General features: G+C 42.5%; 1 protein-coding gene across 2 annotated transcripts in view; it reads left to right on the top strand.

Moving 5' to 3' along the window:
- LOC137377801 (interleukin-13 receptor subunit alpha-1-like) overlaps positions 1 to 24790 on the top strand; it is a 75114-nt gene that overhangs the window by 27682 nt on the left and 22642 nt on the right. The window contains exons 1-6 of one of the 2 annotated variants that reach the window (XM_068047869.1): positions 2993 to 3288; positions 3401 to 3558; positions 5520 to 5667; positions 14761 to 14881; positions 14972 to 15156; positions 21532 to 21683. In XM_068047869.1, coding sequence (XP_067903970.1) covers positions 3186 to 3288; positions 3401 to 3558; positions 5520 to 5667; positions 14761 to 14881; positions 14972 to 15156; positions 21532 to 21683 — 867 coding nt within the window. In that variant the 5' untranslated portion in view covers positions 2993 to 3185. Of the gene's footprint in view, positions 1 to 2992; positions 3289 to 3400; positions 3559 to 5519; positions 5668 to 14760; positions 14882 to 14971; positions 15157 to 21531; positions 21684 to 24790 lie in introns of those variants that run through there. The other variant, XM_068047870.1, reaches the window with a different exon arrangement.

Genomic DNA, 24790 nt, shown 5'->3' with positions numbered 1-24790 from the left:
TATTAAGGAAGTAGTAGCAGGACATTTAGAAAATTATAGTGCAATCAGGTAGAGTCAGTATCGTTTTATGAAAGGGTAATTGGGTCTGACAAATTTATTGGCGTTCTGTGAGGATGTATCAAACTGGGTGGATATAGGGGAACCAGTAGATGTAATGTATTTGGATTTTCAAAAGGTAGTCAATAAGGTGCCACATAAAAGGTTACTACACAAGATAAGAGATCATGGTGTTGGGAGTGATATATTAGCTAGGATAGAAGATTGGCTAACTAACTGAAAACAGACAGTCAGGATAAATTAGTCATTTTCAGGTTGGCAAACTGTAACTAGTGAGTGCCGGGGCCTCAACTATTTACAATCTATATTAATAACTTGGATGAAGGGACTGCGTATATTGTAGCCAAATTCACTACAAAATCGATAGGAAAGAAAGTTGTGAAGAGGACACAAAGTGTCTGCAAAGAGATATAGATAGATTAAGTGAATGGGCAAAAATTTGGCAGATGGAATATAATGTGGAAACTGTGAAGTTGTCTACTTTGGCGGGAAGAATAAAAAAGCAGAAAATTATTTACATGGAGAGTGATTGCAAAAATCTGTGGTACAGAGGGATCTTGTACATGAATCACAAAAAGTTAGGCAGGTACAGTAAGTGGTTAGGAAGGCAAATGGAATGTTGGCCTTTATTGCAAGGGGGTTGGAGTATAAAAGCTACAACTGTATAGAGCATTGGCGAGACTGCATCTAGAGTACTGTGGACTGTTTTGGTCTCCTTACTTAAGGAGGGACATTGGAGGCAGTTCAGAGATGTTCACTAGGTTGATTCCTGGGATGAAGGGGTTATCTTATGGGGAAAGGTTGAGCAGGTTGGCCTATACTCATTGGAGTTTAGAAGAATGAGAGGTGATCATATTGAAACATATACAATTCTGAGGATGCTTGACAGGGTAGATGCTGAGAGGATATTTCCCTTCGTGAGGGAATCTAGAACTAAGGGGCACAGTTTCAATATAAGGGGTCTCACATTTAAGATGTAGATTAGAGGGAATTCTTTTCCCCAGAGAGCGTGGAGGCTGGGTCATTGAATATATTCAAGGCTGAGTTAGACAGGTTTTTGATCTGCAAGGGAGTCAAATGTTATGGGGGGCCAGCAGGAAAGTGGAATTAAGGCCACAATCAGATCAGCCATGATCGTATTGAATGGCGGAGAAGATTTGAGGGGTTAAATGCCTACTCCTGCTCATATTTCTTATGATTCATATTTTATATTGTCTCACCTTGTTCTTCCTACCAAAATGTATCTCTTCACACTTCTCTGCATGAAATTTCATCTGCTACGTGGGGCTGGAAGCATAAGTGAGCAAGAAAATTCTCCTGTACATACTTGAGAAACTCTTTGCTCTTTGCACTAATACTATCCCAGACTATATTAGGATAATTTGTAGTCCCCCATTATCATGACTGTATAGCTTTTGTGCCTCTCTGTAATTTCCCTGCAAAGCTGCCCCTCTATATCTTTCCCATTAGTTGGTGGCCAATAGAATACACCCAGTAGTGTAATGGTACCTCTATTATTTCTTAACTCTATTCAAATAGATTTTGTCCTTGACGCCTCTAGGACATCCTCTCTCTCCTGCATTGTAATATTCTCGTTAATCATTGCAACCATCCCTCATCCTTTTTTTCTTCCCCTATCTTTCCTGAACGCCTTGTATCCAGGAATATTCAGTACCCAGTTTCTGCCCTTTTTTGATGCCGGTCTCCATTATCACCACAACATCATATTCCCGTGTGGCTATCCACGCCTGCAGCTCACCAACCTTATTTACCACACTTAGTGCTTATACATACATGCACTGTAAACTTAATTTCGATCTTATTGCATCCCCTCTTTGTCTGACCTAACATGTTACTATTTCTTACTCTAGTCTCTCCCAATCCTTTGTACAGCTTGTTTATGCTTCCTAGTGCTACATTCTGGTTCCCATTCTCCTGACAAATTAGGTTAAACCTTCACGAACAGCACTAGCAAACTGCCCCATGGAGACATTGTTCCTGGCCCTGCTGAGGTGCAACCTCTCTGGCCTGTTCATAGAACATAGAACAGTACAGCACAGTACAGGCCCTTCGGCCCACGATGTTGTGCCGAACCTTTAACCTACTCTGAGATCAAACTAACTATGTCCCGCCTTATCCAGAATCTGTCGCAATCTCCCAGGTGTCTAAAGCGCCCCCCTCCTCCTGCACCATCTCTCCAGCCATACATTCATTTGCTCTCTCCTCCTATTTCCATACTCACTAGCCTGTGGCACTGGGAGTAATCTGCATATTCCTACCTTTGAGGTCCTGCTAGCCAGTCTCTTTCCTGGATCCCTAAAATCTGCTTGCAGGACCTCATCCCTCTTTCTACCTATGTCATTGGTCCCTATATGAATCACGACCTCTGGCTGTTCACCTTCTCCCCTCAGAGAAGCTCCGCAGCAGCTCAGTAACAACCGTGACCCTGGCACTGGGGGAATACCATCCCCATACCATCGTGGATTCACGTCTGCGGCTGCAGAGATGCCAGTCTGTTCCCTTAACTATAGAATCCCCAATCACTATTGCTTTTGCAATCTTCCTCCTGTGCCCCTGTATAGCTGAGCTAGCCATGGCGTTGTGGACTTGGCTCTGGCTGCACTCCCCAAATGAACCATCACTCTCATCAGTATTCACAGACTTCTGCACTACCTGCCTAGTCCTCCTTTACTGCCTGGCAGTCACCCATTCCCTCTGTATCTGCACACCCTTAAGCTGTGGAGTGACCACATCCAGAAATGTACTATCCCCATAGCTCTCAGCCTTGCGAATGCAGCACAGTGACTCCAGCTGCTGATCACGCTCCAATACCCAGAGCTCGAGCTGCTCCAGCTGATAACACTTACTGCAAATGTTGTTGTCCAGGACATGAGAAATGATAATCAATATTTTTACAGTGATTTTGGTTCAGGGATAAATATTGGCTAGAACAGCCGCAAGAACACCACTGCTCTTCAAAATAATGCAGATTATCTGTCCACCTGAGAGAACAGATGGGGCCTGGGTTTAATGTCTCATCTGAAAAGAAACACTTTCAACATTGCAGCACTCCCTCAGCACTGCACATGGAGTGTTAGCCAAGATTTTATGCTTACATCTCTGGGGCCATGAGTGCTACCACTGAGCAAAGGCTGATACCTTTGAATCTGCCGATACTGCTGCCTCACCAACCCAGAGCTGAGCCACCATGGATGCCATTCCCAAAGACAGGTAATCATTCAGTGATCCTCTGTTGCTAGCTGTGTTCGCCGACTGCTACTTCTATGTCTAATATTTGGGTGTGAAGCGGACATGCTCAGTGATTGTTGTGATTCCATTGCAGTGGCTCTCCCGCCCCCGACTAACTTGACTCTGACATTGAAGGGGATTGGTTTCATTAATTCCATCTGGGCTTGGAAACCACCAAGTGACCTAGAAAATGCCACCAAGCTTTCTGTCAGATACGAAAGTTCATTTAAATACGATGGTGCTGAGTGGCAGGTAAGTTGAAATGTTCATTGTCTGCATTTTACATTGCGTGGTGTGTATTGAATGTCAGTTTTAGTTCCTTCCACATGGTGGGTTTGGATGAAAAGGCCCCTCTAGCCCATTTGATCTCATCCCACCAGAATGCCAACTCTACCATCGTCTCCTAGCTGCTTCCTACATGAACTCAATGTCCTGATCTCAACCTGGTAATTCAGATCAAGATCCGTGTTAAGAAATTCTTCTGATCATCTGTCTTTAACTGGCCCTTCAAAACCCTAGGCCCGTGCACTTGAGCCCTGCCATATTAACGTGTATTGCATCTGGTTTTACTTTTGCGGCTGCCTTTTAGTGTCTTGTACCTTGATAAGGAATCCTGTTACACGTCCTCTTTTCAAAGCTGAGTCATCTTAGCTTCTCAGTTTGGTTTCCTGGAGCCTTTCCCTCTTGCTTAGTGGATCCTGCTCATTGCCCTCCTCTCTCTACCTGCAAGCTCTGTGTTGGGGAAAGGGTAATTGAGTGTGTGTTCTTCCTTCTAATTTACTCCTCAAATCAGTAGAGTTTGCAACATTGAATGTCGGATTTCATAGGTTTATTAAACTTAGATCTAACAGGCAGAACTTATGACCAAGCTTTGCAAGTTTAGTTGGTGTGTTGGGGTGGGGGGGTGTTGCTCAAAAGTCTTTCAGTTCTGAGCTCAGTATACAGGCCGCAGACCTTCAAATCCTGAGTCTCTGTTCCAAAACCCACTTCTTACACCTTTTTTGTACCCCTTCCATGTGCCAATGCACACATTTCAACATTAAATAATACAGCTCTGTTTATGAAATTCAGAACAGAAAATGCTGGAAATACTCAGCAGGTCTGGCAGCATCTGTGGAGAGAGAAACAGAGTTAATGTTTCAGGTCTGTGCCCTTTCATCAGCTCTATTGAGCTTCTCCCCTTATCAACAACTTTGGTTTTCTAGAGACTGGGTAAACCTCCCGACTCTGTTGTCTAATTGATTGTTTCATTCTTGTTAATATTCCACCATGCTAAACCACTAACTACAAATCTTCATTCCAAAGCAATCTTCTGCTGCATAAAAAGGGCAATGATTTATCCTTCTATAGAACTCACTTGTTGTCAGCTGATCAATTAGCTTTATTGTTTAAACCGGCCATTGCTTTAAGGTCAGTCTTAAATCAACAGTTCAGTGGTCACTGCATCTAAATTGGCTTACTGATCCCTGTTTAGTAGGCGCCTGCTGATGACTACTAGTACTGTAATATATAGAGAAGGATAGTCTTAGGTGACCAAGTCAGTCTAGTTAATCCTTTACTTTTATATTTATACTGTATTGGGACATATAAAATGGAATGGAAGGATTGTGAGCAACTCACTCCTGTATTGAAGAAAACTGATTTCCTTTGTACTTTTTGGAATGTCAACTTGATGCTGTTTTGAGCTGTTTTGTAAGGTATTCTTTTACAGATTTTTACGAATAAAGTACATTTGTGGGGGGAAAAGTATTGTGATAACTGGAACTGGACCCGGTACTCCAGGCACAATCTGACCAGAACTGGACTCAGTACTCCAGGTACAGTCTGACCAGAACTGGACTCAGTTCTCCAGGTACAATCTGACCAGAACTGGACCCAGTACTCCAGGCACAGTCTGACCAGAACTGGACTCAGTACTCTAGGTACAGTCTGACCAGAACTGGACCCAATACTCCAGGTATAGTCTGACCAGAACTAGACCCAGTACTCCAGGCACAGTCTGACCAGAACAGGACTCCATACTCCAGATGCAGTCTGACCAGAACTGGACCCATTACTCCAAGTGCAGACTGACCAGAACTGGACCCGTTACTCCAGCTGTGGTCTTACCCGGTCTTTGTGCAGCTTCTGCATGTTATTTGGAGACTTGAACTGATTGGTGTGGTGTTGTAAACCAGAGTTCTGTAAATGTATTGTTTATTATTTCTCTTTAGGGAAGAAAAATAAATCCGCGTTTGAACCGTACTGAAATGGTGATTCTTAACCAAGGCATCACTTTCAGAGTGAAGGCATTATTGGAGCCTAGGAGCTGTGTTTGTCGAGAAAGCAACTGGACTGAGATATATATCCCTCCAGAAGAAGGTGATGAAATGTTTCATGTTTTTATATTATTTAGCACAAAGTTGTAAAATTCGTCCTTAAAATAGTTATAATTTCTTAGCCACAGGTTTTTAGATGACACAGACTGGCTCCTAAAGTGGGTAAAGGTGGATTTATATTAACATATTATTGGAAGATTTCTTGTATGGCTGGCCCCTCTCCTATCTGTTATCTTTTGTTTCCTGCCGTTAGATCAGGATCCGTACTCAGTAGCCAACCTTATATCACAAGCATTTATTGTGTTTATAGATGCAGAGGAGTTTTACTAGAGTGGTATTAGGGATGAAGGACTTCAGTTAAGTGGAGAGACGAGTGAGATTGTTCTCCTTAGAGCAGAGAAGGTTAAAGGGAGATTTAATAGAGGCGTTCAAAATCATGAAGGATTTTGATAGAGTAAATAGGGAGAAACAGTTTGCAATGGCAGGAGTGTTCGTAACCAGAGGACACAGATTGAAAAGAATTGAGAAAAGAACCAGAGAGGAGATGTGGAGTCAATTTCTCATGCAGCGAATTGTTATGATTTAGAATGCATTGCCTTAAAGGGTGTCGGAAGCAGGTTCAATAATACCATTCCATAGGGAATGGGATGTATACCTGAAAAAGTAGAATTTACAGCGCTATGGGGAAAAAGCAGGGCTGTGAGACTAATTGGATAGTTCTTTCAAAAGAGCTGGCAAAGCCACAATGGGCCGAATGGCTGTCTTCTGTGCTGTGAGTTTCTAATTCCTATGACCAACTTGGAGAAATAAATTTATTAATGAACTTCCACAAGGAATGGAAGGAAAATCCAGTGTGTTCAATAAAGGGTGTGTAATCCTCCCAGCTGGATATTCCTTTCTATGCTCTGGCCAGACAATAGTGAAATCCTAAGATGGAGCAGGAAGGAGGAAGAATGAGTAGGAAAATACATTAAATTCAGAAAAAGTGAGTGAGCACAGAGGCAGAATAGATAGGAAAATACAACAGTTAGTTTCAATTTAAAAAGATGCAGAAAAAGGAAGGAAAGTGTTTGGGAGGATACAGTGATGACTACACTCAAGTAATGCTTGTGTTGTGTAACACTGTGTTTCAGTCAGATCACACAGCAGTTTGGAGCTGACTATTCACAAAGGTCAATCTAGCTGAAGCAGGTTATTTACCCATATATCGCATCCTTCTATAGGATAACAACCTTGATTTCTATAACACTTTTAATGTAGAAAATGGCCCAGGGCACTGCTCAGGAGCATAAGCATTATTCTGTACCGCCTTCCCAAGTACGATAAAAGTCTTCTCACTGAGATATCTTCACTGTTTTCTTTCCTTACCCTTTGCACCAAGAGACTTCTCATGCTCGGTGATTTCAACCTCCATCATGCTCTCTCTCCTCTGAGTTCACTGCCCTCTTATCCTCCCTAAATCTTTCCCTCCATGTAAACTCCCCACCCTTACTCACGGCCACCCCTTTGACCTTGCCAGCTCACATGATCTTGCCAGTCCCACTGTATCAATTACAGATAAGACCATCTCTGATCACTTCCTTGTATCAGTCTTCCCCCACATCCCTCTTCCACACCCCAGCCCTTCTGTATCCAGCCCTTGACAAAGCTGTACCCCAATTCACTTATAACTGCACGTTTAAAATCCCAACTATCTAGCCTTTGGCCCTCTGTTCACCACAACATTTCTGCAGCTACTGATTTGCTCAGCTGCACCCTCACTATCATCTTTGATGCCCTGGACTCTAATTAAATCAATATTCTCTCTCACCCTGACCGTTCAACCAGTACGACCCTCATTTACACTCCCTTACATCCAAGGGGCACAGACTTGAAAGGATATGGCAGACAACTGGCTTCGCCATCCACTACCAGGTCTGGCTGGACCACACTAAAGCACTATTGGGTCCTGCTCTTGTCTGCTAAATATGCTCACTATTCCAGGAAAATCTTGGAATGCAGAGATAATTCCTGGCTTCTTTTCTCTGCAAATCATCTTCTTAAATCCCTCTCCCCTGTCCCCTCCACCCTCACCTCTGACACCAAGTGCGAGGAGCTCATGGACTTCTTTGTCACTAAGATCGAGACAATCCGATCAGCTGCCTCTGCCGTTTCCCTCCCTTCCACTAGCCCCCTGGGTCAAACTTCCTCTAAAGCTCCCCCCTACCTCAGCCCTGAACTCACATCTTTCTCTCGTTTCTCTCCTATCTTCCCTCACGCCCAAGCTGAAATTGTCCAGGAGACCCACCTCCTGCTCCCTCAACCCTATTCCCACTAAACAGCCGACCATCCAACTTCCCCCCTCTCCCTCCCCCCCCCCCCCCCCCCCGATCCTCTTGTTAGCTGATATTGTTACTAGTTCTTTCTCTTCAGGTGTGGTCACTCTCCTCTTTAAATCTGCCATCATCACCACTCTCCTGAAAAAATATAACCCTTGTCACCAACATCCTCGGAACTATTGCTCCCTCTCCGAATTCCCTTTCTTCTCCAAAGTCCTTGAATGTATTGTCACCTCCCAAATTCCTGCACTTCTTTCCGGAACTCCATGTTTGAATCCCTCCAATCAGGTTTCTGCTCCTGTCACAGTATTGAAATGGCTCTTGCAAAATCACAAATGACATCCTGTGTGACTGTCACCATGGTAAACTATGCCTCCTGGTTCTTCTCGACCTGTCTGCAACTTTTGACATGGTTGACCACACTGTCCTTCTCCAGCACCTCTCCACTTCTTGATGGCTCTGCTCTCACCTGGTTCCATTCTAATCAATCTAATCATAGCCACACTTGCAATGGCTTCTCTTCCTGCTCCCACACTGTTGCCTCTGGCGTCTTCCAAGGATCTATCTTTGGCTTCCTCCTATTTCTAATCTACATGCTGCCCCTCGGCAACATCATCTGAAAGCACAGTATTAGTTTTCACATGAATGCTGACGACACACAGCTCTACCTCAACGCCACCTGTCTTAACTCCTCCACTGTGTAAATTATCAGACTGTTTGACATCCAGTACTGCATGAGCAGCAATGAAATATTGAGAAGATTGAAGCATTGTTTTTGGTCCTCACTCCAAACTCCATTCCCTAGTAACTGACTCCATCCCTCACCCTGACAACTGTCTGTGATTAAACCAGACTGTTCACAACCTTGGTGTCATGTTTGCTTCCAAGATGAGCTTCTGACCACATAGTCATGCCATCACTTAGACCGCCTATTTCTACCTCTGTAATATTGCCCAACTTCACCCCTGCCTCAGCTCATCTGCAGCTTTGTTACCTCCAGACTTGACTATTCCAACACACTGCTGGCAGGCCTCCCACATTCTACCATCCATAAACTTGAAGTCATCTAAGCTCTGCTGCCTGTGTCTTAACTCTCACCAAGTCCCATTCCCCTATCACCCCTGTACTCGCTGACCTGCATTAGCTCACGGTCAAGCAATGTCTTGATTTAAATGCCTCCATGGCCTCGCCCCTCCCTATCTCTGTAATCTCCTCCAGCTCCACAACCCTCTGAGATACCTGTGCTCCTCTAACTCTGACCTCCTGAGCATCCCAGACTTTAATTGCTCCACCACTGGTGGCCATGCTTTCAGCCTGAAATTCCCTCCCTACACCTCTCTGCCTCTCTCCCTTGTATTTTTCCTTTAAGACACTCCTTAAAACCTACCTCTTTGACCAAGCTTTTAGCCATCTGACCTACTGTCTCTTTATGTGGCCCGGCTTCAAATTTTGTTTCCTAATGCTCCTTTGAAGCACCTTGGGTCATTTTATTACATTCGAGGTGCTACATCAATATAGGTTGTTGTAATGTGTCTAAAACTGACACTGAGCCAAAGCAGGAGATAGTAACATAAGCGACAAGTAGCTTGGTCAGTGATGTAGGGGTTAAGGCGTTGTATAAAGGAGGAGTGAGAGGTGGAAAGATTTAACCTATGATTCCTCATCACAGTGTCTTCCTGACTCTTGAATGAGTGCAAGGTTTTTGCCTTCACGACCCTAATGCTTCAGGGATTGATAACTCTCTGTGTAAAGAACTGCATCAGTGCTGAATGTGCCTTTAACCAGTTTGTGCCTCTGCTCCCCTGTCTAGCAGTCAGAGGTTTTCTAGCCTGTCCATGTTACTCAGTTGCCTGTGTTCATTCTCTCTCCTGTTTATAGGGTATTGAGGTTTCCCAAGGAGGTCAGTTTAGCATAACTCACCTGCTGGATTTGAATTCACTGACCGTGTTCAAATCCCTCCATAGTCTCAGCCCTCTCTACCTCTGTAACCTCCTCCAGACCTACAACCATCCAAGATATCTGCACTCCTCCAGTTCTGGCCTTTTGCACATCCCCAATTTTTAATTGCTCCACCATTGAAGGCCCTGCTTTTATTTGCCTAGGCCTGAAGATTTGCAATTCACTCCCTAAATCTCACTTTCTTTAAGATGTTCCTTCAAACCTACTTCTTTGACGTTTGATGCTTTCCAGTTAGCTGCCCTAATGCCTCCTCATGTAGCTCGGTGGCAAGTTTAGCCTGATTGCACTACTGTGAAGCATCTTAGGACATTTTACAATGTTAATGGCGCTATATAAATGCAAGTTGTTATTAAATCCATCTTGTTTATGTAGGCCAGAAATATTAAGTGTGCCAATTCCTGGGGTCTTTCTCTCAGGACACCTCCTCACTGCTCCACCAATCACCTGAACTAGTACCTACGGCCTCCTCTCTTTCAGCAAATTTTTCATTCATCTCTTATGTTATATCACGGATACCCACTGTCTTAGGTTTGTGCAACTGCCTCTCAAGTGAAACTTTCTGAAAAGTCTGGAAGACTAAAAGTACATTATATTATAGATCATGGTGTCTGCTGTGGCTCATTGGGTGCCATCCCTGCCTTTGAGTCATAAGGCCTAGAGGCTTGAACACATAATCCAGCCTGATACTCCCAGTGAACTACCAAGGGAGTGCTGCAATGTTGAGCATTTTTTTTATTCTTTCACGGGATATGGGTGTCGCTGACTAGGCCAGCATTTATTGCCCATCCTTAATTGCCCTTGAGAAGGTGGTGGTGAGCTGTCTTCTTGAATCGCTGAAGTCCGTGTGGTGTAGGTACACCCGCAGTGCTGTGAGGAAGGGAGTTCCAGGATTTTGACCTAGCAAATATGAAGGAACGGCGATATAGTACCAGGTCAGGATGGTGTGTGGCTTGGAGGGGAACTTGCTGTTCCCATGCATCTGCTGCCCGTATCCTTCTTGGTGGTAGAGGTCACTGGTTTAGAAGGTGTTGTCAAAGGAGCCTTGGTGAGTTGCTGCAGTGCATCTTGTAGATGGTACACACTGCTGCCACTGTGCGACGGTGGGGGAGGGAGTGAGTGCTGAATGGTGGATGGGATGCCGATTAAGCGGGCTGCTTTGTCTTGGATGAAGACGAGCTTCTTGAGGCTGCACCCATCCAGGCAAGTGCAGAGTATTCCATTACACTCCTGACTTGTGATTTGTAGATGGTGGACAGGCATTAGGGAGTCAGGAGGTGAGTTACTCATTCCAGAATTCCCAGCATTTGAACAGTGCTTGTAGCCACAGTACTTATATGGCTGGTCCAGTTCATTTTCTGGTCAATGGTAACCCCCAGGATGTTGATAGTGGATTCAGTAATGTTATGGTAATGCCATTGAATGTCAAGGGGAGATGGTTGGATTCTCTCTTGTTGGAGATGGCCATTGCCTGGTACTTACCAGTTGTCAGCCTAAGCCTGAATGTTGTCCAGGTCTTGCTGCATATGGACATGGACTGCTTCAGTATCTGAGGAGTTGCAAATTGTACTGAACATTATGCAATCATCAGCGAACATCTCCACTTTTAGATGAGATGTTAAACTGAGTTTTCATCACGCACTGTCAGATAGATAAGAAAGATCTCATGTCATTATTTCAAAGAAGAGAAGAGGAGTTCTCCATGGTGTTCTGACCAATATTTATCCCTCAACCAACATATAAAACAGATTATCTAGTCATAATCATATTGCTGTTTGTGGGACCTTGCTTTCCAACATTCCAAAAATAGCTACATTTCAAAAAGTACTTTATTAGCTGTAAAGTGCTGTGGGACACCCTAAGATCATGAAAAAGCTATATAAATATGAGTTTTTTCCCCATGCTTCTATTTGGGATGATAATGTTACTCCTTGTTCGGTTATTTTCACCTGTGCTCCTCGTTTGTCCCTGAATTTGCATGATTTTATCACTTGCTGATTTAAGACTCAGGGTCTGCAGTTACCTGGTTTGTTTTATTGCCATTGGCTTGCTTCCAAACCAATGGGGCCTCCCCTGTCTTCATTGATTTCCTCTTGGTAACTATTAGAACTTCGTGGGTTTTGTCCCTAGTCCATTTATTACTGTAATATTTGTTTGTGAAAGCACTGATACAGTACTAGAATTCTTCCAATCGTGTGAGCTGGTGTCAAAGAGGCAGCTTACAGAAGCACGTTCAGTCTACTATAAGCTGAAAGTTGTGCTCTTGCATAATCTTGCGGCACAGAAGGAGGCCATTCAGCGCATTGAGCCTATTTTGGCAGTTTGAATATGTCCCATTCCCCTTGCTCTTTCTCTATAGCCCTGCAAATTTTTCCTTTTCAAGTCATATATCCAATTCCCTTTTGAAAGTTACTATTGAATCTGCTTCAATCCAGCCATTCAGGCAGTGAATTCCGGATCATAACAATTCACTGCTTAAAAATATTATATCATCTCCCCCTGAATTTTTTTTACCAATTACCTTATATTTCTGTCTTCTGTTGCCAACCCTCCTGCCAATACAGTTTCTCCATAACTACTCTGTCAAAAATGTTCGTGATTTTGAATACCTCTATTAAATCTACCCTTAATCTCTCTGCTCCTAAGGAGAATAATCAAAACCTCACTAGACTCTCCACATAACTGAAATCCATTATTCCTGGTTCCCTTCGAGTAAATCACTTCCACACCCTGTCTAAGGCCTTGAGATTCTTCCTAAAGTGTGGTGCCAGAATTGGACACAATACTCCAGCTGAGGCCTCACCAATGAGTTACGAAGGTTTAGCATAATTTCCTTACCTTTGCTTTTATTTATAAAGCCCAGGATCCCATATGCTTTCTTAACAGCCTTCTCAACTTGTCCTGTCACATTTAAAAATTTGTGTGTGTGAATCCTCTCTGTTCCTGCAGGCCCATTAAAATTGTAGTGTTTAATTTCCATTGCCGCTCCTCATTCTTTCTTTAAAATTGTGAATGAGATAATGTTCCACAAGATCAACGATATCCCCATTCTAGAGATTTGTGGTCTGCCCACAATACTCTCCTGTCCACTCCAAAAAGTGATGAATATCACACTTCCAGGTGATAGATTTATTTACATTTAAAAATTACACAGAAACTGGACGTACAACAGTGGCTAGTGTGCAGTACTTGATTTAATTCATAAATGCTGAACATTCCCTTTGGAGCTCTCTCAGTTGGCCACTGTATCTTTGAACAAGTTCAGCAGAGTCACCAGACATGGTTTCTACTGAAGTTACAGTGGCTGTTCACAAGAACCCGAATAGGAAATTCCCAACAAAACTTTCAGAAGCTATCAAAAGTCTGAGATCTTACTGATACTTTACAGTAGCTTAGAACAGAGATAGAGTCCCTGATGAAACAACACATGGCAGACATGGTTGCCTCAATAATGGAATGTTCCATGAGAAACAGGGGCCTTAGAATACCAGTCCAATTATATCTGTTTTTTCTTTGAAACGGAACTAGGAACATTTGAAGATTCTTCTCAATCATCAGGCAATTAAGGTATTGACCACTTCTGACATTTAAGAAGTCGAGTTGAACAGTACTGTCTTGTCCTTCTGGTTGTTTGTTTGTTTATGCTCCTGAACTACCTCTTGTGTACTGTTTGTGTTTTTGGCAACATTTTAAATAACAAGACAATCTCAGGATTTGGCCATTAGATTCATGATTGCATCTACTTTCTTCCATCCGCAAAGTTTTGTACATTAACATTTCAAAAAGGCTGGTCCCAGATTTCTACTGATGTTTTGATGCCATGACTGAAAGTCAATGTTTAAAGACAGGTTGAGTCCAAGGCCAAGCTTTAATTCACATTAGTCTGTCTAAAATCATATAGAAATATTATACAGTTTAAATCTAATAATTCAGTTATATTTTTGCAAACAAATAATTGCATTGTAAATGATACAACTTGAGCAACTAAAGACGCAGCAGAGTGGGAATTCAGTGATAGAAATGTGAATTAAATGACTTTAATAAATGGAAGATTAGCTCATCCACCATTATAATCATTTTAAGTCGCATGGCATACGTATCCAAAGTTAGAAAAGGATCCACAAGGGGAAGTGAAGCTGAAGAGCGTGAGACCGACAGACTAGAATAGTGCGTAAATCTAGAATCTGAGTCGCTGTTTCGTGATTCTCCTTTTCAAACTTTACTTTGAACTTGATCATATTATGATCGCTATTGGATAAATGTTCACGCACCGTTCGGCTGTTAACTAAATCTGGTTCATTACTCATTACTAAATCTAATGAGGCATGCCCCCTTGTTGCGATTTTAATGCAGCAAAATAGTCCCCTCTACATTAGAAACAGGATCTTCGCCTCTCCAGCCACCACCCCCACCACCTCCCCCTCCCCCACCCCACTCTGGTGTTGCTCATGGTGAGTCTGGGGTGTGGAGTATGGTTGTGATGTTTAACTGATAACCTAGACAGAATGCTCCCTGTGGAAATCCAAGTAATTGTAACAGCTTGCAAATTGCTGAGGCCAATTACAAATTAGGAAGTCACTTGGAGATTTCAGACTGCAGGTCAGAAGAACCCAGGATGATACATCTAACTTTGTTTTTGATAAGCTTGTTTTGCATTTGTAACAAAGTTTGGTGCTGAGAGCTTGCTAGATGCACAAGAGAGATGATATTTATGTATATATATCCATATGTTTTAGTAAGACAGTGTGAGAGAGAGAGGCTTGGGATGGGCTGTAGTATTATGAGAATTTCTAATTCTGTTACTTTTGTTCTCTGTGATGTTAGTCTCCCTGACTTTCTTTCTGTTATTTCCCTATTTGTAGGTGATGCAGACACTGCTGTCAGAAACTTCAAATGCATTTACTACAACTTTGAATACATAAATTGTACTTGGGACTTCGGAAGTAAGACACCATCTGACACTGTCTATGACTTCCATTATTGGTAACTAAGTATTGAGTCTTTAAGTGGCAGAGAATGCATTGATCTGGTGTACATGTCTATGCAGACTAAATATGTTTTGTGATCATGCAGGCAAGATGGGATGGACGTCATTCAGACCTGTACCAATTCCATATCAAAAGATGGCAGGGCTGCTGGTTGTCACCTTCAACATGATCAGTTCAATGATCAACATGACTTGAATACTTGTGTCACAGGAGTAAGTGCTAGTGCAAAGATAAAGCCATTCTTCTGCAACCTGGAAAGTGCAAGCTTCGGTAAGTTGCACATTTTGAGCCATCAAATTCCTGTTAATGGGATGTGAGTGATTTCCTCAGTCAGTACCCTTCTCACCAGCAGAGTGGTGACTGAGGAATCTCGAGAGCAGATTTTCAATCCATAGCCCAAGAATATGGCAGCACCTCCAACCGTACAGCACTCCCTCTGACAGTGCAGAACTCCCTCAGTACTGTCTCTCCAAAGGTGCAGCACTCCATCAGTGGTACTGCCCCTCTGACAGTGCAGCACTCCCTCAGTACAGCCCCTCCAAAGGTGAAAAACTCCCTCAGTAGTACTGCCCCTCCGACAGTGAAGCACTCCCTCAGTACTGCACTGTGAGTGTCAGCCTAGATATTGTATTCAAGTCTCTGGAGTGGAATTTGAAGTCACAGCCTTTGGATTTACTGGTGAGAGCGCTACCACTGAGCCAAGGCTGTTATCAAAAACAAGTAACTGATCTCCAATTTTACACTGAGTCAGCAAGTTGAAAATCTATGTTTCTTTTCATAGTAAGTTGCATGTATCTGGGAGACTGGCTGGTAGATTGGAATAGCTCACTGTCCATTTATCTCCAGGACTTGCTATCAAATCCAACAGGACAGATGGGTTAGAGGGTATCTGTGTGCTACTTTTAAGGATTCAAAGGAAATTGAGTTGAGTTAGTCTTGAATTCCATGCCATAAGACAAAACTACCTCAAGCATCACCTGTGCTGGACAGATGCAGTTCATGTAAATAAATTGAGTGAATCTGCCTTCACTGTTGTGAAATAAGTTAGTTGATGTTGTAATAATCCTGCAGTTTTCTTTTCGGGAAAAATGCGGTATGCCTTTAAGGTTGGAAAAGAAGCCATACTGCTTAAAGGACAAGCAAGCCTCAGGAGTTAGAGAAAGTGCATTTTGGTTGCCGTTGGATACAAGCATATGGAGAGGGAACCAACCAGCTTCAAAGAATGCATCCTGGTTACCCAGCAACAGCCATTCAGGGACCAAGGACCAGATATACAATGTTGTAATTATCTTTTGAACTGGCTTTTTAGTTGAAACAGCCTGTTCTAACAGAGCCACAGACAGACAGCTGCGTGTTAGCACCTGAAAGAATAGCTCTCAGCCCATTTAAACTGAAGGAAGAGAATTTAGTCTGTTTATTTATTATTCTCTCTCAAAATTCTAAAAGGAAATCCAAAACAGAGATCTCTTATAATTTAAACTGAAGGAAGAGAAGTTAGACTGTGACAATCTTTTATCCCTCAAAAATTCTAAAGCCAGATTGATTCTATTGAAACTGGTTGCAATTTGTTGATCTACTGTGGTCATCGCTAGAGAAGGAAAGCATCACTTACTGCTGGAATTAGACTACAGACTATTCTACTGTTGAAGAACCTTTTTTCTCCCCATCGGACGGCTGTGAGGACTTCAAGCAACCTTAGACATTTTCACCTCCGGCAGGAGTGTAAATTTGCAAGAACTCTAATTTTTTTCTATTTTAAATTTTGTTTATATCGTCATAGTGTTTAAGAATTTCGTTTTTCGAAGTAAACAGTTGATTTGTTGATTTAAAGACACCTGGTTTGGTTAGCCTAATTCAGGGGTTAATAGATGGTACAATTTGGCTGGCTCTTTCTTTAATTTGGAAAGTTTAAAATTATATGTTAGGCAATCTGTGGAGGGATGGGATTGAATTAACAATGCATTTCTCCCACCACAATCAGAATCGTATATTTTGATTCGGGGCTTTGACAGGAACGGTTGGTCATAATATGTTAATTGGGGGCTTGCTCGAGATTTGAATCACATATTAATTCTGTTTCTTGTCCGGGATTTGAATCATATCTTAATTGGGGGCTCGCTTGCAGTTGAATCATATTTAATTCGGTGGCTCGTGTCTCGGATCAGAATCAGACTAATTTGGAGGGCTCGCATTTGTAATCATAGTAATTACTCATCTCTGGGATAACGTATTTAAATTGGGGTCCTGCGTTTGGCATCACATTAATTGCTCTCAGGTCTGGGATCATTTCAATTGGAAACTCGATTGTTGGGATCTAAATCTAACACCAATTACAAAGAAATTAAAAGAACCAGGTCTCTTGTATAATCAGGTACAGTCTACACCATTGTAACGGCATTAGTAGTTGTAGCAGAGTTTTTGGGAAAGCAGAATGTTTCCCTGAGTGACTTGATAACATTAACTAAGAACAAATTAATAGAATTGGCAGCAAAATTGGGGTTGGAATTGAAATCAGGTGCCAAAAAAAGCAGAGATAATTGACAAAATAGCCAAACATCTGGAATTAGTAGAAGAAGATGATGATGATGTTGATGATGATACAGATGAAGAGCAATGCGAGGAAAAGAAAGGGAATACGAGAGACATGAAGGTAGTAGGTCTGAGAGTGATACAGTGGTATTGGCTAGGATTCAGTTAGAAACGATAAAACTTGAGGCAGAAAAAGAATTAAGAAAACTTGAAATGAAAAGAGAGGAAAAGGAAAAAGAAAAAACAATAGCATTAAGAAAACTTGAATTTGAAAAAGAGGAAAGGGAGAAAGAGAGCATTTCGGAGAGGAAGTGAAAGAGAAGAGAGGGAATTTTAGTTAAAAGAGATGGAACTAAGACAAAAGGGTAATCTTGAATCCAGGGAAAATTTGGGTCATGAAGAATCTGAATTTAGATCAGGACCCCGCGAGAAGTTGTTTAAATTTATGCAGGCTCTTCCTAAGTTCGAGGAAAGGGACGTAGAGGCATTTTTCATATCTTTTGAAAAAATAGCCAAACAGATGAAATGGCCGAAAGAAAGCTGGACATTGTTCATGCAGGGCAGGCTGGTAGGCAGATCTCATGAAGCTTATACCATGCTTTCTGAAGAGGCTTCTGCAGATTATCAGATGGCAAAAAAGGCTATTCTCGCTGCGTATGAGTTAGTCCCTGAAGCTTACCGTCAGAAGTTTAGAAACTTAAGGAGATTGACTGGGCAGACATATTTAGAATTTCAGAGGATGAAGCAAATTACTTTTGACCGTTGGATACGGGCATTAACGATAGAAACCACGTATGACAACCTTTAAGAATTGATTCCCTTAGAGTTTAAAAACTCTATTCCTTCAGTAGTGAGAACTCATATAGATAACCTGAAAGTTTTGAAAGCTAGGCAAGCAGCAGAGATTGCTGATGATTTTGAGCTTGTGAATAAGCCAACCTATTTTGTCCATCACCCCCATAAACCCGAGAAGGATAGAAAGTGGGAGAGTGAAAGGAAGGCAAGTAGCTGGGGATAAGAAGGAACAGCTGGGAATGCCCCAGGGTCACCTCAGGTCAGAAAGGAAGGTGTTGAGGGTAGACGTGAGGTTCGCAAGCCAAAGTGTTATCACTGCAACAAAATGGATCATCTTCGTTCAGAGTGCTAGAATTTGTGAGGTTAACCCATAGAACTTGTTGGGGTATGCAAAGTTAGTGCAGAGGAAAAGACTCTGACTGAGAGTATAGCAGACCAGGCTATAGCTTTAACGACATCTGTGAATGTGAAATCAGATACTAAAACTAAAAGGAGTCTAAAGGTTAAGAATAAAATACCTGAGAGTTATAATGAATTTCTGTCAAAGGGAAGATTAACTCCCTATCCTGTAAGTGAGGCAGGAAAACCTATCATTATACTCGGATACAGGAGCAACCCAAACACTCTTGCTGGGGAAAGTTATGAGGTTTCCACCAGAGAGCACCTTGAACACTAAAGTTTTAGTTAATGGAATTGGCGGGGAGTATATACCCATACCTTTGTATGAAGTATGCCTGGAGAGTAACTTATTATCTGGGATAGTAACTGTAGGTGTTGTCCATAGTTTACCAGTAAAGGGAATTGATCTACTCTTTGGAAATGATTTGGCTGAATCAAAAGTATCAGTTTCTCCTATAGTTACAGAGGAACCAAGTGAAATTAAAGAAACGGAGCAATAACAGGAACAAGTTCTGGGAATATTTCCTGCCTGTGTAGTTACCCGAGCAATGGCTAAACAGGATCCATTGTTGGAGGTAAAAAAGGCATCACAAGTAGATAGCCAGGCATCTGAAACCTTATTTGGGGATTTAGATAATCCAAATGAGTTGTTTAACAGATCATCTATCATTGCAGCACAGCAAGCTGATTCAGAGATATACTGAATAGCACAGACGGCTCTGACAGAAGCTGAGGCGAAAGCAGTTCCAAAAGGCTATTATATGGCAGACGGGGTTTTGAGGAGGAAATGGAGACCGCCTCATAGACCTGCCGATGAAGACTGGACAATTGTTGAATAGATAGTGGTATCACCTAAATATTGACAAGGATTATTACGGTTAGCACACGACATTCCTTTTGCGGGACATAGAGGAATTCAGAAGACCAAATCACCCATAAGCCAACATTATTACTGGCCAGGTCTTTCAAAGAATGTGAGACAATTTTGGAGAACATGCCATACCTGTCAAATGGTGGGAAAACCACAACCTACCATAAAACCAGAGGATGAAGTATTCGTGTTGTTACGGTCACAGGGAGAACCATTAAAAGCATGGTTCAGTGGTTCATATAGAGTGATCAAAAGAGTGGATAAGGTAGATTACTTGATTGACACTCCTGATTGCCAGAAGAAGAACCTGTTGTGTCACATTAATTTGCTCAAACAATATTCCCGCAGGGAGGAGGATAAGCCAGTACAAGTATGTCAGGTAATCAGGACTGTTGAGAAGGAAAAGGATAGTGAGGATGAGGCAGAAGTAGGCCTAGGAAACTCTCAGATTGAACCTCCAACTATCCAATTAGCGAATACAGAATGGCTAACCAGCCTTTGCACAACGTTTGGGGGCTTTGACTGGAGTGGTCAGTCGTCGGTCGTAATAATGCCCACCCCAGACAAGAAACATCAATCCAACCACATCGAGGGGTGTGTTTACCATTCAAATAATATTTGCTGGAGGACTGTTGATATATGTCTGTTGATCTTGGTAAATGTGGTTGTTCAAATATTTAAACCTGGAAATTGGGAGTGGGTGGAATTGACTGTTAAATTTTCCCCATGTATAATAATCACACTGGAAGATAATCATTTTTATGTAGGCAGCCAGATCAAATAGTTATACTGTGTAAATGCCAGGTGACGTTGTAATACTAGGTAATGCCAATACTTTGAAATACCACCCACTGCTATTTCAGGATACATGTAAATCCTGGGAATAGGCATTCTGGGATCAGTGCTCTTGGCAGCCAAACAACATGAATATCACTCAGGATGTCCACTGCACAATTTGTTTAAAAGACTTGTATTTATATTGCTCCTTTCATGACCTCAAGACATCCCAAAATGCTTTATAGCCAATGACGTACTTTTGAAGTCACTGTTGCAGTGTAGGAAATGGAGCAGCCAATTTACACAGAGCCAGAGCCCACTAATATCAATGAGGTAATGACCAGGTAATATATGTTTTAGTGATTTTGATGCCATGGGATCTTTATATCCAACTGACTGTTTGTGCTATTACCCACTGTCCCTTTTATGGCCAATGTACAGCAGTGCACAAGGCATTAATGATGAGAATGGTAGTCTAGTGGGTATGGGGCTGGATTAGTAATCCAGAAACATGAATCCAAAATATGAATTCAAATTCTACTGTGACAGTTTGAGAATTTGAACTCAGTTCAAAAAAAAAGAAAAAAAGATATTAAAAATAAAATGACAATGGACTTGTCAGATTGGCATTAAAACTCAATTATTTAACTAATGTTCTTTGTGGATGGAAACCAGCCATCCTTAAACCGGTCTGATCTATGTGACTTGAGTCCCATACCAACGTGGTTGACTCTAAGCTGGTCTTTGAGTTGGCATAGCAAGCCACTCAGTGGTGTCAAAACTGCTACAAAGAAGGCCCACCACCACCTTCTAAAGGCAGCTAGGGATGGGCAATTAATGCCAGCCTTGCCAGCAATGCCCACATTCTGAGAATAAATAAAAAATAAATTGAGCTGACGGGGCTGTCTGTGATATGAAACTATTGAGATGAAGTGTTTCTAGTCATGACAACATTGTAAGCAGTGTGCAATGAGCATGTGCTAGCTGGCACAAGTGAATTGACATGATTTAATGAGGCTCTGTGGCATTAGCGATGCTGTGTGTTCCACCCTGACCATGGCACCCATTTCAAGATGACCTATTTGTCCAAATTTAAGGGTAGAAATAAGAAATACTATTTCCAAAATGCGAGTAAAAATCCTGTGTCATCAAGCACAAAATTTGACCTCACTTGAAACAGTGGCCCAATTATTGGAGTCTTGTGTTGCATTGGTCGTTGTGGTTGTTGGGCAACATTGGAGCTCATAATGTTGATATGTTCCACTTTCTTGTAGTGAAACTGTGTCCTCCTTGGGGAATAAATATATCAAATACCGGCAACGTGTTTGACTTGACCTGGGAGATCCCTGCTCATTGGAATCAAAGGTGTGTGACTTATCAAATAAGAAGGAAGAGCTGCATGAGCCGTAGCTGGATAGTCTATGATGTGAGTACTTTTATAATGGATATGTGACTGAAGCAGAGCTTTAGCAAACAGGAAATATTTCTGTATTTTTTTTTAATGTGACCTTAGAGAGCCATCTGAGAGTAATGTGAACAGGTAAACGACAAAGATTGGCATTTGGCTATTTATGCTTTTTGAAAGGAGGTTGTGGAGTGAAGAAGTGGAGGGAAGGTGATTGTGTCATTTGGGAGCAGTGGGAGGGGTGGGTGTTCGAAGGCCCTGACCAGTGGTGGGCACGTAGTATGGAGACCTGAGAGAGGGGTGCTGGATCATCAGAGTAGCAGATTGGCTACCAGGGTGGGTGGGAATACTGGATCTGGTGTGTTGGGACCTTGCCTTGGTGGGAGGCTGGTTGTAGAAATGTCAGGAGGGTGTTCTTAGAGTCTGGGTACCCTGCCAATTGGATGCCAGGGCCTGTAAGCAATAAAAGGGTTGACAAGATCTGAAGGTATTGGGGAAATGGATCTGGGAGTACAGTATTAAGATTGGGGGGATACCCAGTGATGGACAGGGGAACAAGGGATTCTGGAGCAGGTATGATGGCCATGCAGTGCAGAAGGACTTGGGTGGGAGCCGCTAGGGTCTGGGATTGTAGGGGAAAGAGGTCGTGATGATTGATCAGGGGTAGAGTGTAGAACTTTGGGGGGATGCTGGGATGTAGATGGGGTCGAGGAGATGTGGTAGTATTTTGTTTTGCTGGGGTGAGAGAATGGTGGATGCTTTATCTTCAGATTTTCCCTACCCCCACAAGATTTGGAAGACTGGTTCCCTTGGGCTGAACTAGGAAGCTTTACTTGACTTAGTTAAAGTACTTAATGCACTTTTCAGTGTAAGTGCAGTATGTGTTCTAAATAAGGGAGCATCCCTGCTACATGTTTGGAAAACCATTGGGAATTTTGCCCCCAAACCACAGAAACTCAACAGCTTCTATTTAAATAAAAGCAAAATACTGCTGATGCTGGAAATCTGAAATAAAACCAAAAAGTGCTGGAAATACTCAGCAGGTCTGGCAGCATCTGTGGCGAGAGAAGCAGAGTTAACGTTTCAGATCAGTGACCTGTTCTGATGAAAGATCACTGACCTGAAAAGTTAACTTTGCTTCTCTCTCCACAGATGCTGCCAGACATGCTGAGTATTTCCAGCACTTTTTAGCTTCTATTTAAATCTGTCGTGTTAACAGAAAGGCTTCCAGTTTCCTTGTTTTTGGAAGCTACTAATTGGCTGTGTTTTAAGTTGAAGTTCTTTTGCAATGATGTCTTGTGTCTCTCAGATGTCAAGTTTATGCCTTCTGTGGACTTTCTGCAATCATTTCTCTTCCCAAGTTTATCTGAAGTCTTCAGCTTTCCCCATGAATGCACTTATAAAGTTACACTGTAGATTTTCCAATCTGTGTGAACATTGGTCAGAAAATATCAACCTGTATTTCTCTCAGAACCTTATATTCTTGAATGAGTTGGTAATAATAACTGCTGGGCTCCCTTTGAACTAAAGTTAATGCTTTCAACCATTCTTGCATGCACCCCTTTATTGCAAACCTTCTCATCTCAGACCCTTTCTTTCCTTCCCTTTCCAAGTCTGACAGAATCCTTCTTCTGCTCTCTGTGGTTTTTGCTGACAGTATTTCATTCTTAATCTGCTCTGAAAGACTGAGAGAATTCCCATTTCAAACTTTGGGATTTGCTTTTAGGAATGTGGGAACAGGAGGCCATTCAGCCCCTTGAGCCTATTCTCCCATTCAGTAAGTTCATGGTTGATCTGTATCTTAACTCCATTGACCTTTTTTGGTTCCATGACCCTTAATAAAATCTCCCTTTTGACATTTTAATTGTCCCAGCATCCACAGTTTTTTAGGGGAGCGAGAGTTCCAGATTTCCACTATCCTTTGAATGAAAAAGTTTCTTAATTTTTAAAAAGCACATTTAAGCATTTGATGTGATTATTGATGAATTAGTGAGAGTGAAAGTCTGGGCCTAAGCTGACAGTGGATAACACGTCCAGACTACAATCCATTTGTTCCATCTTACCATTGACTGGTCTTACATATATTGTAGAGTCTAAGAGGCCAAGTTTACCAGGCCCTGGTAAGTGGGTTTAGAGACGGTGGGGACGGGGGCAAAGACAAATTAGAAAAAAGGCGCTGAACAGGAAATTTGATGTGTTCGTGCCTCCTCCCACTTTTCCCAGAGGCAGCTTCTGTGCGTTGGTGGCAACCTGCCTGACAAAGGCAGGAAGCCAGTGAGGATGTTAATGAAGCAATTAGCAGGTATTTTTTGAGGACAATGGAATTTTACCAGTGTTGCACAGAACCCCCGCAGTGTCTACAGCTCGGCAACTTACAGGAGGCGAGTACACAGCGGGAGGTCGTAGGGCCATGACATTAATATGCAGTCTGCAGCTTAAAGGTTCAAATCAGCAAACCTGAGGTATCTACTGGCAATGGCTTGCAATTGCATGATTATCTCCTGTAGACTGATGTCATGGATATTGCTGGTGGTGAAGAAATGGCTGCCATCTCCTCCAGCTGTTTCACACTTCCAATTTCATCCCATTCTCTCTCGTCCCACTCACCTCAGCAGCACTCTCACTGCAGACACAGTGAAGACTGCCGGCTGCCCTTGCAATCACACACACTGAATCACCATCCTGCCTCCTCAACCTGCCTGCCGTCCCTAGTTGGACAGTGATCCCAGAGGTGTCCTCTTAACTGGACACCTCCCGGAAGATTGTACCTGCAGTCCCAATGCTGCTGCGATTGGTTTCGCGACCTGGAAATTGTCCTGCCATCTAGAAAAAACCTAAGGTGAGAAAATACAGCCCTAAATGGCTGATGAATTGTGAGGTTGCCTCACGTCAAAAGTGTATTTTATACATGGTGTACTTACAGTACCTCAGATCAACATTCCCTCTAATATTCCTTTGCTGCGCACAGCCTGTTCATTGTACTGCACAGTCCCTTTAAGATTGCTATGCGGCCGTGCATGACCCATCTTAAAGGAAATGTTGGTTGTGCATGGCTTGTTTGTTCCCTGAGCAGTACTTTCCGGATCGCTGGCCAAGCAGCTTAGAAGGAACATAGCCTCAGATATCAC

The sequence above is a fragment of the Heterodontus francisci genome, chromosome 15 (assembly GCF_036365525.1).
Source record: "Heterodontus francisci isolate sHetFra1 chromosome 15, sHetFra1.hap1, whole genome shotgun sequence".
In the NCBI taxonomy this organism is placed as follows: Eukaryota; Metazoa; Chordata; class Chondrichthyes; order Heterodontiformes; family Heterodontidae; genus Heterodontus; species Heterodontus francisci.
The sequence above is the reverse complement of the archived record's forward strand: the minus strand, read 5'-3'. Positions and strand labels throughout refer to the sequence as shown.